Source organism: Phyllobates terribilis, unplaced genomic scaffold (assembly GCF_046119375.1).
Source record: "Phyllobates terribilis strain yellow unplaced genomic scaffold, ASM4611937v1 Scaffold_9__5_contigs__length_417890890, whole genome shotgun sequence".
NCBI classification, from domain to species: Eukaryota; Metazoa; Chordata; class Amphibia; order Anura; family Dendrobatidae; genus Phyllobates; species Phyllobates terribilis.
In genome coordinates, this window is record NW_027362769.1 from 299,693,029 (window position 1) to 299,709,059 (window position 16,031).

At 42.7% G+C, this 16,031-nt stretch overlaps 1 protein-coding gene across 2 annotated transcripts in view; it reads right to left on the minus strand.

Moving 5' to 3' along the window:
• Positions 1-2,455: 2,455 nt before the first annotated feature.
• Positions 2,456-16,031, minus strand: part of ARPC1B (actin related protein 2/3 complex subunit 1B) — a 104,460-nt gene continuing 90,884 nt past the window's right edge. For both annotated transcript variants that reach the window (XM_073647894.1, XM_073647893.1), the window contains exons 7-10: positions 15,130-15,205; positions 6,865-7,061; positions 6,190-6,280; positions 2,456-2,908 (exon numbers count right to left, since the gene is read on the minus strand). In XM_073647894.1, coding sequence (XP_073503995.1) covers positions 2,870-2,908; positions 6,190-6,280; positions 6,865-7,061; positions 15,130-15,205 — 403 coding nt within the window. In that variant the 3' untranslated portion in view covers positions 2,456-2,869. The remainder of the gene's footprint in view (positions 2,909-6,189; positions 6,281-6,864; positions 7,062-15,129; positions 15,206-16,031) is intronic.

Genomic DNA, 16,031 nt, shown 5'->3' on the forward strand with positions numbered 1-16,031 from the left:
CCGCTACTCAGATGCCTCTTCCCTGTGCCAGTCATTGCATTGGTTACCCATCCAATATAGAGTTCAATTTAAACTTATCACGCAGTTTCAAGCGGACCCTAAAAACCCATTTCTTTAGGCTATGTGCCCACGATGCAGAAATGAAGCAGAAAATTTCTGCAGCATTTCTGCATCTCCCTGGCAGAAAAAATGCATGCAGATTGTACATGCGTTTTTCCTGCAGAATACATGCAGATCCACATGCGGATTCACATGCGTTTCCGCATGCAGATTGACAAGCGCTTTCCAGGCGATAGCATCACTTGGAAAGTGCTTGACAACTAGGTCACACTGTATAAATCCATGCAAACAGCATGGATTTATACAGTGTGAACCGTAAAAATTAAAACAAATAAAGCTATACTCACCCCCGAGGCCCCGGCGTGTGCTGCAGCGCTGCTTCCTGGCTGGTTCCTGGATGCCAGCATATCGCGAGACAGAGCGGTGAAGGGCCTGCGGTCACATGACTGTGACGTCACCGCAGGTCCTCAAGCGATGCCAGCATTCAGAGAAAAGCCTTCGGAAAGGTGAGTATAAACTTTATTTGTTATTTTATTCTTTTTTTACAGGTACAATGGTACCCAGGTCTGGATGAGAGTCTTCTCTCCTCCAGAACTGGGTACCATCCGCACATAGAGACACATAGAAGCCGCTTGTACAAAAGTACAGTCGCGGTTTCTATGCGTCTCAATGCAAGTCAATGGCGGGAGTTCCGCTGCGCTTCCGCAAAATTAAATGACATGCTGCGGATTTTTGTACGCAGCATGTGCATAGAACATGCGGAATCTCCTTGGGGACCATGGGGTGCGGATTACCTAGCGTTTAACAAGCGTTTACGCTGCGGAAATTCCGCAGCATAAACGCTTGAAAAACGCTACGTGGGCACGCAGCCTGAGACTGGCGTATCGCATCCACACACTATCTGTCTGTCCCAGTTTTCCCTCATATTAAAATCTTCTTCAATTTCAGGTTCATACCAACCATGCACATAATAGCCTCTGTCAGGACTGTATACATACTGGCTGGCGACCAGTCCATGTATTATTATTTATCCTATTTAGTATATCAAGGCTGCATTATACATTATATGTACACTTTACCTTTTGTGTCTCCCCCATTTCCTCATAGACTGTAAGCTTGCGAGCAGGGCCCTCACTCCTTTCGATATGAGATATGCTTATTCTGTATTGTTTGTAAAAGTCGACCCTAAAATTTGTAACGTGCTGCGAAATATGTTGGCGCTATAAAAATAAAAATTATTATTATTATTTTTTTTTTTTTTCCCCATCCTCTCCATTCTGTCAGTCTGTGGAAATCGGAGCGAACTCAGATGACATTAGTGTGCAGTCAAATGTTTTTTCCTAAGCGAAGCCACTTCAGGAAAAAGCTGGAATTTGTTTTGTTTTTTTCCCATAAGTGGCTTCGCTGGTGGTTTTGACATAGTCTTATGGTGGCTCCACTCCTGGCATTTTTTTTTCTATAATTTATACTAGCAGACGCTACGCAATGAATGACATGCTGTTGCTTTTAACCATTGCACAGCTTCTGAACCCTGAAGCAGTTAAAAGAAATAACAAAACATTGAACATTTGCATAGCAATTTTGTTTTTACATTCATGTGTATTATGTTAATTTATTGAGGCGAAACGCCGCACTTCTTCAGGTGGAATCCAACTTGAAAAAGAAGTTGTGTGCACATACCCTTTTAGGGAACAAAGCAAACTAAATTTCTGTCAAATACTGATCCATTGCATAATTGATGCAAAAGGAAGCTCGGGGAACCCCATTGCTTTTTATGAGGTCCATCTGGGTTCTTTATGCTACAATTTCTAGAACGGAAGAAAAAGTTCCAAAAAACATCTGGAACCCCGATGAACCCCATGATAAACAACGGGAGACTGCCTGCTACCGTTTGCATCAGATATACAACAGCTCTGGTTCTTACATTAATTCCATTTGTTCCTAAAAATGGTGCAGACAAAGAGAATGTCAAAATGCAAGTGTGAACCGAGTCTTAATACTCATGGTTCCTCTCTTGATATTGGTACTTTTTCATGTTCCCAATATCTACTGCCTAGGTCAGGAATATTTAGGAATCTCCACTTACTAAACATTTATTGCTCAATGTGGTATGTATATTGTTTATTTCATAATTTTGAAATCCATCGAGTTCAATCTATAACCTAACATGTTGATCCAGAGGAAGGCGAAGACCACACACGGCAGATGCTGATTGCCACTAGCTCCCTGGATCAATGTCCCATCACAGAGTCTAGTACCATAACCTGTAAAATATTTTGAGAGTTCCATAATCTCACTGCTCTTACAGTAAAGAATCACCATTTGTGTAGAATTGTCATCTATTTTATACATGGCTAATGCAAAATTCAGTGTTTGACATCTTTGGACAGGGCAATTTCATTTTTAAAACCAAAGCAAAGCAATATTTATTTTTTCATAATTTTTCTTTTCTAAACAGTACAATTTATAGTTTTGTTGAAAAATCATTCATGGCATTGCTTGTAAACATCTGTCATCAGGAAACAGTCTAGGTAAAAAGCCTGGCTCCAGTACTAAAAGCTCATTTCCAGTTGCTGAGTTACTACATTTCCAGATGGGTTTTATGTTTTAAGAAGTCCTAGAAAATACATGGATTTTTCATTTACATGATTGCATTTAAAAGCTGACATCCCATCGGCCAGCTTACAACTCTTGAGTAAAACAATGCTGAAAAATGTCATCCTGTAAAAACTCAAAACTAAAACTGAAGCGAAGCAGAGAGAAATGAGAGGACAGAGAAGCTGCTGGATCAGGTTCTGCTTTAATGCTTTTATATGATCTTCAAATCTTTCATTGCCGACTCCAGGCTCTAAGAAAGGAAAGCAGAAAATATAATTGTACAATTGTGCTACAGACAACAATTCTAGGTTCATCTGGGTTCAATCCTAAAAGATCTACATATTAGTTTTTAAAAATGTCCTGGCCATATGAGTCTCCAGGTTCGTCTGATCACAGCTAAACCGAATGTACACGTTTTATAATATTTAATTAAGCAGTTAAAAAAAGAACAAAAAAAAATTGTTTTGGAAAAAAAATAGCTCTAAAAAGTTGCAGGAGATTACAGGTTTCTAATCTTTCAAATGTGTGAGGGTGCTTTCACATTGTGTTCTGTGTCCCCGTCGGGGCATACGTCCTAAAATTCCCGGCAAAACGGGTTCTGGACGTATGCTCTGACAAGGGCCATAGACCGCAATGGTGACAGCAGAGCAAACGCGAGCTCTGCCCTGCACTTTTCAGGAGTGTACGCCCACAGAAGGCGGACACTCAGACGCAGCAGCCTCCTGTGGGTGTACACTCCCGAAAAAAGTGTACGGCAGAGCTCACGTTCGCTCTGCCATCACCATTGCAGTCTATGGCCCCCGTCACAGCATACGTCCAGACCCCGTTTTGCAGGGAATTTTAAGACATATGCCTCGACGGAGAAACAGAACGCAATATGAAAGCAACCTAAGCCATGAAACAAGTGTCTGGTCTCTTGGGGACAAGGGGATGTCCGAAAAATGGTAATTCAGCCATATTGATTTTTTCTTTTTTTGACATTTAATGGTACAGTTTAAATGAAATTATATTTTCACAGATCAAACTTTTTTAGATTATGACGATCTCAAATATGTAAAAAGTAACAATGGCGTGAGGATCCACCTGTATAGTAATGGAATGCTAACCAAAGAACGTGTAAGGGCTCTTGCAGAAGACCGTAGTTTTGGTACGAGTGTGATCCATCAAAACACTGGATTGCAAAATGCCCCTGTCCGATTTTGATCCAAGGAAAAAAAATTGCAGCATGTATGATTTGCCTCCGATAATCTGAAGGCCTTCACCCATTCGTGTCTATGAGTCCGTGGAAAACATCGGACTGCACTCGAATGACATCTGAGTGCGGTACAATTTTTACGGACAGACTCAATGGAGAAGGTAAACTTTTTTTATTTTCTTTAATTCTTCACCTTTGAGAAAGTTGGATCACACTCTGATCATAGTCTGATCGGAATGTGCTAAGTATAATTGGACCGTTTTTCTCGGATGTACTGTAGAATATATGTTCGTCTGTACCTGCCCTAAGAGGAAAGACGCGTACAAAAGATTAGTTGCGATTCCTAAATTTGAGCAATGTAAATATTTATGGGATCATATGGGGAAAGAAGACCCCACATGTATCACCACAGGAGGTGGCCCCTGAGGAAGCCGCTTCCTGTGGCGATACACGTAGGTCCTCTTTCACATATGATGCTTTTTCTATGCTCCAGTTTACCTGGTGACTATGCACATGGCACTTTATTGCACATAGCTATTGCATATTTAATTTTATACAATATATTCTTTTGATACGGCACTATTTATTGTTTGTACATGTGTATTGCACCTTTCTTCTTTACTGAATACTACTTGTCATCACTTTAGGGCTTTTGCCCATTCATACTTATCTAAGATATCCACCACATTTACTTGTTTATCATGCCGGTCATATGGGTTGTATCCCAAGGCTAGGAAACAGGTTCTGGCGCAATATTAAATGTTTTAATTTGCCATTTCTAGGTTTTTTTGTGTTTGTTTCTTAATAAATATTTACATTTTTCAAAGTTAGGAAATCCAACCAATCTTTTGTACATGTCTCTTCTTTTTTAATTCATTTTTGTAGGGAAAAAAGTTGAGTGAGTTAAACATTTATTTTAAGTTATTTTTATTTTTACTGTATTGTTTAGTCTTGAACCTCTGATAGTTTGATATGTTATATTATATTCAGCAATATCACAGTGTAAGGAAGTGGAGGTGTTGCCTACAGTCCCCCTTGAAGATCTGTAAAGTGATGTCAAGCATTATGATGTGTTATATGTCTAATAACTTGTATTGTTAGTAAGGAAGTTGTGTTCTGCCCAAGCACAGGTAGTTGACAGGGACAGTTAGAGTTACAGTTAATGATTAGGACTAGCCCATAGTGGGAGGGGCTAAAGTGAAGGGACAACAGAGAGCTTCCAGTCAGATAGGGACAAGCCTGCACTAGTAGCAGACCTCAGGTCTGGCAGAGTAGCAGAACCACATGCAGTGGGTACTTTTGTGGCAAGAGGGAGATGACCGAGGCAGGTAGTAAATTTCTATGACAGAAGTGACAACGAGAAGTGAGTGAGTAGTGTCTGGAGCCGGTCCAGAGGAAAAGAGAGAAAAGGAAGCATCGGTCACTGGGGCAGGAAGTCTAGAGGGACGGTACGAAGTTCTCTATCAGTCTGGTAACGTGACCGAGAAGGAAGGTTAAGCGAGACGAAGAGGAAATGCCCCGTGTGATGGTCCCGAGGCGTCAATAAAGCGGAAAGCTAAGTAGCAGCCATATTGGTATAGAAAACTCCCCTAAGGGGAGAAGGCTGCTATTGGGGACAAGGAGGCTCCTTGAATAGTGTGTGCTGGGCTGTGTTGAGGCAGAAGAGCTAAACAAAGTAGTGGGCGAAAGGAAGTGTGTGATAATGTTCCATGTCATAACAAAAACATACCTATTACCTGCTGTACATAGTTCCTCAAACGTTATTGGTCAGTAAAAATACGTTTATTTATGAACTGTGGTCTCCCTCAGTGAACTTGGTAACATCTGGTCCTGGCCGGCCGAATACAATGGCACCATGCGGTCTGCAAGGGCGTATCACCATCACAGCTAAAGACCACACACCCAGCCAGGATCCCCATTTCCATGTAGCGTGGCTGGGTGTGTAACACACGTACCTTGCCCCCGGCTACCGCCACGCTTCATGTTACAGTAGTATTTATTGCGTTGTGAAATTGTTGCTCTCCTATGAAGCACAGCCTGTAGCTGTAAGGTAAGGAGGACTAATAGGGCAGTTATGGGGGCCGTCAGCAAGCTCCAAGCCACAATGGTAACCCATCGCTCCCCCTTGTGGCTGATGGAAGTTGGTGCACTGGTAATAGCTTAACTACTAATGCTACAAAAATATTTTATTATAAAGAATGCCTATACCTCAGTAAAAAAAGCCCCCCCAAGGCATCCACATGCTGTAAGAGTAACATGCTGTTTATACTCTTTCAGTTAAAGTATAGGAAACAGGACATGACTATGACAGTGTGTGAATGCTGCGTGTCGCTTACCTTGATGTCCCAGATACACATGCCTCCATCCATCCCAGTGGTGCAGAACTTTGTACATTTTACCTTCCCTCCAGTCAGCACAGAGATTTGACTGTAAAGTACATAAGTCTGTTAATATTCTGAGTATCTAGTTAATATTGAAGTTCTTGACTGTAATAAGCTCAGCAGCGCTCATTATACTGTATCTGCTTAATGGGAGATAAAGGCTGTTTCAAGGGACAGATAATGGGCTACTATATCCTGTGCTATTCTCTTTTTCAAGAGGCCAGTAAGCTTGTGTTCAGTATCTGAAGGCAATAAGATTAAAACACATAAGATTACATTCGTCTGCGACATCCGCAGATATTGGAAGGATCGATCAACCATCTTAGATGTATGTGGTCTCCCGACTCTCACATGACATCAGAATGATCAGGCACTTTAATATTCACATGCTCAATCTTTTTGTTCTCTTGAGAGATCAGCTGCCACCCGAGGAGTATAGAAGCTGCCTACTCCCCTCTCCCTAACAAAAACACATGAAAATACAGAAGAGCTTTCTTGTGTGTGTGGATGGAGTCATCAGGGATAGCTTTTGGCTGACAGCTATGTCCTCATGTTCGCTCATTCGGCTGACAGCTATCTAAAGTGTGTGGTCACTGTGACACGTGAAAAATTGTTCCAAATATTGATTACCTGATGCTGTTCTTGTGTAAAGACTCCAGGGCACTGCTATTTGTATCAGAGCTGGCCTTCTTGTCCAGATTCTGAAATCTTTCTCTTGCAGTCATCCCTCTTTGTGAACTTTGCTTGGGAACATCCAGTTTTCCTCCAAAGCTCAGGGTCCCCTGGGCTTCATTATATGTGTAAAGGATAGGATAGCAGTCATGACCCTGGGATGGCAAATGAGACAGTTAAAAACTAGTGACAATACAAATGTCTAACCTTACACCCTAACTAGTGATGAGCGAGGGTGCTCTGGTGCTTACTGAGTAGATTCAGCGTGCTCGAATATTATGTTCGAGTCCCTGTGTCTGCATGATTTACAGCTGTAAGACAGTCTCAACACATGTGAGGTTTCCCTAACAGACAGGCAATCCTTGCATGTGTTGAGGGTGTCTGACAGCCGTAAATCATGCAGACGCAGGGACTCGAGCATAATATACGAGCACACCGAAGATACTCGGTAAGCACCCAAGCATGCTCATTTAAAGGGTTAAACGAGCATGTTTGCTCATCACTAACCCTAACCACTTTTGTAATTAGCTTTATTACGCAATACCCTACACTTTTCCCTATCTACCTAATCCCTATATATGTTTTTTTTACTGCACTTCCTGTGATGTTTTGTTTGAGGAGGCTGGGACTGCACTCACTTCCCTGCAGCTTCCATGGCCCTCCTGGAACAGGATGTTATCAGGGGGAAGCGCTGCAGTTACTAACTAGTTTCTTGCATTGCCGCCCTCTGAAGACGTGCTAGATCCATGGTGATGGCTGCTGTGGGAGAGACGAGTGCAGCGCCGGCTCTCTGCTTTTATCTCCGCCACAGCTTCTGTGAAAGAAGATGTCATCAGGGGACGGAGATAGAAGCAGTGAGTGATACCAGCATTGCCCCACAGCTTCTAGTACTGCCCTCAAACAAATCGCCATCAGTGGGCAGTGATACAAGCAGTGAGTCACCGGAAATGGTCTTCCAACAATCTTGAAGGAGTTCCCAGAGATGCTTAGCACTTGTTGGCCCTTTTGCCTTCACTCTGCGGTCCAGCTCACCCCAAACCATCTCGATTGGGCTCAGGTCTGGTGACTGTGGAGGCCAGGTCATCTGGCGTAGCACCCCATCACTCTCCTTCTTGGTCAAATAGCCCTTACACAGCCTGGAGGTGTGTTTGGGGTCATTGTCCTGTTGAAAAATAAATGATGGTCCAACTAAACGCAAACCGGATGGAATAGCATGCTGCTGCAAGATGCTGTGGTAGCCATGCTGGTTCACTATGCCTTCAATTTTGAATAAATCCCCAACAGTGTCACCAGCAAAGCACCCCCACACCATCACACCTCCTCCTCCATGCTTCACGGTGGGAACCAGGCATGTAGAGTCCACCCGTTCACCTTTTCTGCGTCGCACAAAGACACGGTGGTTGGAACCAAAGATCTCAAATTTGGACTCATCAGACCAAAGCACAGATTTCCACTGGTCTAATGTCCATTCCTTGTGTTCTTTAGCCCAAATGTGGCGCCCCTGAGGGTTCGACCGCCACAGGGATGCTGCACTTCTCTAATGGAGTGTAGTGTTCCTCCTCTGAGGTAAGAACAGTGCGATGGTCAGGACCCTTCCTTCACATCCAACACCACACTTCTTCCACTAGAGGGGGCTAGAATGCACTAGGTGCTGCCCTCCTGGTTATCAGGAGACTGGGGAACCAAGAGATAGAGGAACCATCTAGTGGGTGAGGGTGGAGGACTCACATTTTAGTGACACTTTAAATTTCATATTTAATAATAAAGCCATTTTGGTTCTTGGTCTTTGGTATTGTGATCTCCCTCCCTGAGCGTGGATCCTGTGTGGGCCTGCAGAGGACGGAGACACGGCCCTCGTACCTTAGCCTTGGGTCGAGGGGCAGGTTGCAGACAATGAACGTCTCAACCCGGTCAAGGACCATGACCAAGAAGGCCCGGAGCTCAGGAGTGTAGCTCCACAGCAAATGGATCCCAGGGAGGATACTGACGGAGCGGTGTACGCCACCTGTCCTCGCCACCTGATATACTCAGAGGGAGTCCGGCTGCAATAGGGGTACCGGCCCCCAACACCTGACCTTGCTACTCCACGTCCTGGTCGGGAAAGCTCGGTAGGCCCTGAGGATCCCACCGGGTAACGGAAGGGATGGCGCTGCCACCCGTACCCTTTTTCTGAGTGAAGTTCAGAGGGAGTCCCGGCCTATCCACACACACACAGACAGGAAAGGACCCGGTCTGAAGTCTAGGAACACTCTGGTGCAGGGTCCTGATTTAACACTGGACTTACTCGGAGTTTATCGGACCCCCTTCGTCTCTGGTGACCGCAGAACCCCGCGAGGAGCAGGGAGTCGCCTTCCTACTGCCATCTCTTTCGTGAGTAAAGCCTTGGAAGTTCACCCCTATGGCCTCCGGACTCTTTATTCTTCACTACACCGCACTACGCAGCACCAGGTCTCCTCTACTACTACCCCCGTCATCCTGTCCCTCTGCCCTGAGGCCTTGCTCTGCCTGTGGGGAGTAGTAACAACTACGGCTGCCATAACACCATGCCTCAGCGGACTGCAGCGGCGCTGGTGGCCTTCACCAGGTGCCACAGGTGGCGTAGTTGAAATCAGCCACTCAACCCGGATAAGCCCATACCATCCTTTTTAATGTGACGGCCCTGGGCACGGAGCGGGTCCGGGCCACAGGTGCACCCCATCTCTCCATCACAGGACCCAACTCCGAGTCCCCCATCTCCCAGGGTAAGGAGCTTACAGGAGGCTTTGAGGCATCACACAAACAAGTCTCTTCTGCTTGTTGCCTGTCCTTAGCAGTGGTTTCCTAGCAGCTATTTTACCATGAAGGCCTGCTGCACAAAGTCTCCTCTTAACAGTTGTTGTAGAGATGTGTCTGCTGCTAGAACTCTGTGTGGCATTGACCTGGTCTCTAATCTGAGCTGCTTTTAACCTGCGATTTCTGAGGCTGGTGACTCGGATAAACTTATCCTCAGAAGCAGAGGTGACTCTTGGTCTTCCTTTCCTGGGGCGGTCCTCATGTGAGCCAGTTTCTTTGTAGCGCTTGATGGTTTTTGCAACTGCACTTGGGGACACTTTCAAAGTTTGCTCAATTTTTCGCACTGACTGACCTTCATTTCTCAAAGTAATGATGGCCACTCGTTTTTCTTTACTTAGCTGCTTTTTTCTTGCCATAATACAAATTCTAACAGTCTATTCAGTAGGACTATTAGCTGTGTATCCACCTAACTACTGCACAACACAACTGATGGTCCCAACCCCATTTATAAGGCAAGAAATCCCACTTATTAGACCTGACAGGGCACACCTGTGAAGTGAAAACCATTTCCGGTGACTACCTCTTGAAGCTCATCAAGAGAATGGCAAGAGTGTGCAAAGCAGTCATCAAAACAAAAGGTGGCTACTTTGATGAACCTAGAATATAAGACATATTTTCAGTTGTTTCACACTTTTTTGTTAAGTATATAATTCCACATGTGTTAATTCATAGTTTTGATGCCTTCAGTGTGAATGTACAATTTTCATAGTCATGAAAATGCAGAAAAATCTTTAAATGAGAAGGTGTGTCCAAACTTTTGGTCTGTACTGTATATATATTTTTTTCACCTTCTACATTTTAAAAATTACAAAAAGGAAAATGGGCCAATGCAAAAGTTTGGCCGCTCTGCATGGTTAGTACCTAGTAGCACCCCCTTTTGAAAGTATCACAGATTGTAAATGCTTTTTGTAGCCAGATAAGAGTCTTTCAATTCTTGTTTGAGGGACTTTCATCCATTCAACGGATTTTTAACAGTTTGCCATCGCTGGATAACCTCTTTTTCTTTTTTGTATTTATCTACATGTCCAAGGCTAGGACGGCTCCATGCGAGGCTTCATACCTGCTGGAAATCTTCAATGTGGTGAGCTGACATTTCTTCCCTACTCCCCTCTGTATAAATGCAAAAGTTTTGGCACCCTGCATGGCTAGCACCTAGTAGCACCCCCTTTTGAAAGTATCACAGCTTGTAAACGCTTTTTGTATCCTGCCAAGACTTTTTCAATTTTTGTTTGAGGGACTTTCATCCATTCTTCCTTGGAAAATTCTTCCAGTTCTGTGAGATTCCTGGGTCGTCTTGGATGCACTGCTATTTTGAGGTCTAGCCACAGATTTTCAATGATGTTCAGATCAGGGGACTGTGGGGGCCATTGTAAGAACTACAGCTTGTGTCTTTTGAGGTAGTCTATTGTGGATTTTGACATGTGTTTAGAATCATTATCCATTTGTAGAAGCCATCCTCTTTTCAACTTCAGCTTTTTTTTACAGATGGTGTTATGTTTGCATCAAGAGTTTGTTGAAATTTCATAGAATCCATTGTTCCCTCTACCAGTGAAATTTTCACATTTTCAGTTTTTCATTTTTAATAAATTTGCAAACATTTCTACATTTCTGTTTTTTTTTTCAGTCAAGATGGGGTGCAGAGTGTACTTTATTGAGAAAAAAAAATGAACTTTTTAGAATTTAAAAAATGGCTGCAATGAAACAGAGTGAAAAATTTAAAGGGGTCTGAATACTTTCCGTACCCACTGTAAATACATTGGATAAATAGATTATAGATAGATAGATAGATAGATAGATATTACTGTTCTACGGGCAAATTGGTTCAGAGACGAAAACAGGCGAACTTAACTAATTTTGTGGCGCTGAAAACAAATTTGATGCTTATATTTGCTGATTGGCTCTAATTTTCAAAATCCAGAGGAGGTTGCAATTACTTCTGACACCTTTCATGCAGGGTTATAGAAAAAGTGCGTCTTTTATTATTTTATCATCATTATTGCATTGTTAGTACCTAGTCTATTACATCATCTATTTAGTCTATTGAGCCTTCAGTATTCTATCACTTTATTATCACCTAATTACAGTTGCATCTCCTACTTTTATAAATGCTCTCTGTATAAGGTATACAGTTTTAGGAATGCTTAGTTTAGTTTCTTAGCATATTGACATGTTTCTATAAGTTTTTTTCAGATATGGCTTGTTATTGAATTAACAAAGTGGATAGTTTTTGCAATATATGCGGAGAAGTAATTTTGCATCACAAAGGTGAAACTTGACAGCCATGATAAGTAAATCCTACAACCTGTGTTTTGGCTGCAGAATAGGAGATCAGGACAAGAGTTGGGCTCCACACATATGCTGCAATAGGTGTGCATCACATCTTACCCAGTGGTTGCATGGGAAGAGGCAATTATGCCTTTTGCACTTTCCCAATGATCTGGTGAGAGCCAGCTAATCTCACAGCCAATTGCTATTTCTGCATAGTGCCCTCCATTAGGAAAGGAGTTTCAGTAAAGAAGTGGACTTTACTGTATCCAAACATTTCATCTGCAAAACGCCCCGTACCACATACAGGAGAGCTGCCGGTTCCAAAAGCACCAGAATCATTTTCAGTTGAGTCAAGTGAGGAAGAAGAGGACGCTTGGTGTCATGAAGCATCTTCCTCTCATGACCCAGACCTTCTAATGCAAAGTGAACTGAACTATCTTGTTAGAGATTTGGATCTGCCCAAGAGTACGGCTGAGCTGGTTCCAGGCTACAACAGTGGAACCTCCTAGCCTTCGATGTTCGGATTTCTTTGTTGTTTCGCAACCGTGATAAAGATCTTGTCCAATACTTCTTCATGGAGGGCGATGTTGTGGCATGCAACAACATCAACAGTTTAATGGAAGCTCTGAAGATAAGTACTAATCCAGAGGAATGGAGGCTCTTCATTGATTCGTCCAAAACAAGCCCATAAGCCGTCTTTCAGCATAATGGCAATGCGCTACCTTCAATTCCAGTTGGTTATGCAGTCCGCATGAAAGAAACCTATGACAACATGAAACATCTGCTGAGGTGCCTGAACTATGACCAAAATTTGTGGCCATCTGTGGTGACTCAAAGGTGGTTTCCCTGGGTGGTACACAAAGTACTGCTGCTTTCTGTGCGAGTTGGATATTCGTGCAAGGGAATTTCTCTACAATAAAAGAGATTGGCCTCTCCGACATTCACTTCAGCCAGGGAGTAGAAATGTCCTGCATCCAGCACTTGTTGACCCACATAACATTCTGTTACCACCATTGCATATCAAGTTGGGCCTAATGGAGAACTTTGTAAAGGCAATGGATAAAAATGCAAAAGCATTCAAGTATCTCATTGATAAATTTCCAAGGTTGAGTGAAGCAAAGATAAAGTCTTTATTGGACCTCAGATTCATAAGCGTCTTCATGATGATGAGTTTCTACGTTTGTTGCAGGGCAAGGAAAACTCTGCATTGGTAGCATTCGCATTAGTGCTAATTAATTTTTTGGGAAACTCAAGAGCAGATAACTATGACGAGTTGGTGGAAAATCTCCTCAAAACATACAATGATCTTGGCTGTAACATGTCCTTAAAGATTAATTTCTTACATTCACAGCTACACTGTTTTCCACCAAACTGCGCAGCAGTGAGCGGTGAGCATGGTGAGAGATTTCACTAAGATATTGCGGCTATGGAGAAAAGATATCAAAGAAAATGGAATCCATCAATGCTTGCAGATTACTGTTGGACAATTACTGTGATGATCCAATGCAGGAGTACAAGAGACAAGCAAAAAAAGAGTTGTCACTGAATGAGGACCAAATTTTGTAGTGCAATTTCTGTTACTCTTTATAATTCGCAATAGTGTTTTAGTTGTTTGAATTGTTGCTAAGTTTTCTCTAAATAAATATCAGAAAATTGGCATAATAAAATATTCTGCATCTTTATAGTTGCAAAAATAATAATGTTTCAAAGTTCGGAAAATGTTATGCATTGATTATATGTAGTAGCAAAAGGAAAACTCTTTGATATAATAGAAACAGGAGCCAACTAAAAATTTTCATTGTCAGATTTGAATTCAGGAGGTCAAAATCATTAAGAAATGGCTCATTTCATAACTGAACCTGAGAACTTTTGAAAATATGGAGAACAGTGTAATAAATAGATAAATAGATAGAATTGACATGACTGGACATATCTTCTTGTCCATATTATGGGTGCATGTCGTGTCCTGACCTTTGGTCTCATGACTTGAACTCATAGCCCTGTAGGCATATGTGAGACTGTTAGCTGGGTTACAAGACCAGCGCTTGGGATGTGACTTGCAGACATAATGTGGACAAGAGAATATGGCCACTATGTGGTCCTATGAATTAACCCTAATTCCATATGAACTGAAATTCATAACAATTGGTAGAAGGTTATTAAACATTGCAATAATAAAACTCTAAACAATATATTGTGTAAGAAAGCCGTTCAGGCTGTTATTTCTACCTGATACATGATTTAGGCTGGGGCTTTATGGTGACTCTAACAACGACACAGATCACTTTCGCTGCTGCTACAGTGATCCAAGTGAACGGGACTTGGACAAGATCCTGGCATCACAACAAGCAAGTTACAAAAAATCCAACTGTTCCTGACTTATTGCAACCCGCTTGTCGGGGTCACAGTACCATGCATGTCATAATGTGAACCCAACCACTTTCATTACGCCGCAATGTAGCACCGGCTAACAGCAACCTGTGTCACGGACAAAGTTACCATTTAGCATCCCAGCCTATATATTATTCTGATGTTCCTTACCCAAAGTCCCAGCTACCTGGTACTTACTAAAATATAATAATGGGTGTCTTGTGGCAGCTTCTTCTTGCACGTATAGATTCCAAACAGCAGTTGTCATGACCCACCTGGGAACTTGTATAAGAAATGACTCAATGTTAAAGAGGATGTCCACTACTTTGATATTGATCATCTAAAGCTAGGTCATCTATATGAAAGAAGTGAACAGCCCCTTTAAGTCTTTGTGTGCAGTGAATCATTTTTTGGACGAGTCCTAACAAGCACCACCGGAGAGTACAGCCAGGCTGCCAGAGCGGACGGCGAGAATACCGCCGTGTCTTCTAATAGGCAGCCAGACATTAGATGCAAGGGTGCATATAGGGGCGGCATTTGTTCTCCCAAATGTTCCCTGTTATACTGTATATAAAAGGAAAAAGCACCCTCATGCAAAAGAACATTTTATCATAGTTAAATCTCTATGGTCATAATGAAGAGGAACCATATTTAGCACCTCGTGATGAATTTAAATCCATATATCATATATGACTGAATTTGTTTTCCAATGTAACAAAAGTGTACAGAAATGTAAAAGGTAAATGCACTTACAGCAGCTACTAAACTATTTTCAGTGATGAATGTTACACACAGCAGGGGTAAAGTATCAGTTATTAGAGTAGTTACCCTGAAAAAGATAAAAGCAGAAAATAGATTAATACTTGGGAAAAAAGAAACCAAAAATTGTACATGATGGTCATGTCTGCATTTGTCGGGCACAGTCTTAAAGGGTATCTATCAGTCGGATGAACCCTACAAGGCCGTCTGTATGGGCATGTAGGTCATAGGAAGCTAAATAAAATGACACCTTGACATCTGCAATCCGAAGTTTTATTCCTGAGAAATCCATATTTTCTTAATATGCAAGTGAGCTGCTCAGGACTATGGACCAGACACTGATCTGACTCCACAAATTATTTTCCATGAAGGGGAGTTACCAGTGTGATGTGTGATGGCCGCTCTCTGCTCTCCTGATCTCACTGCAGAGCTGTGTGTGATTATAAGGGTATGTGCCCACGATCCGTAGCCACCTGCGGCCCTGACGCTGCTGAACAGCCACGCGGCTTCCACCCTCATGATGCAAATGAGTGACGCAATTTTTTTTTTACATGCGGAGTTTCCTCATTGATGTTAGTCTATGGGGGACGTCCACATGTGGACCCCGCAAGAGAAATTGACATGCTGCGGATCTGAAAGACGCACCACATGTCAGTTTCTGCAGGTGATCTGCAGGTGCACGGAGACGTATAGTGGACATGGGATTTCTAGAAATCCATCCACTATGCTGTAACATCTGGCAGCTGCGGGTTTGACACTGCATAACACGAGGCGTCGAACCCGCAGCAGCTCCGGATCGTGCGCACATACCCTTACAGACACATCTGCAGGTTCCTCTCAGCTTCAGCCACACAGGCAGACAGTGGTGCAATACAGCAGAGCTGAGAGAAGCAAGA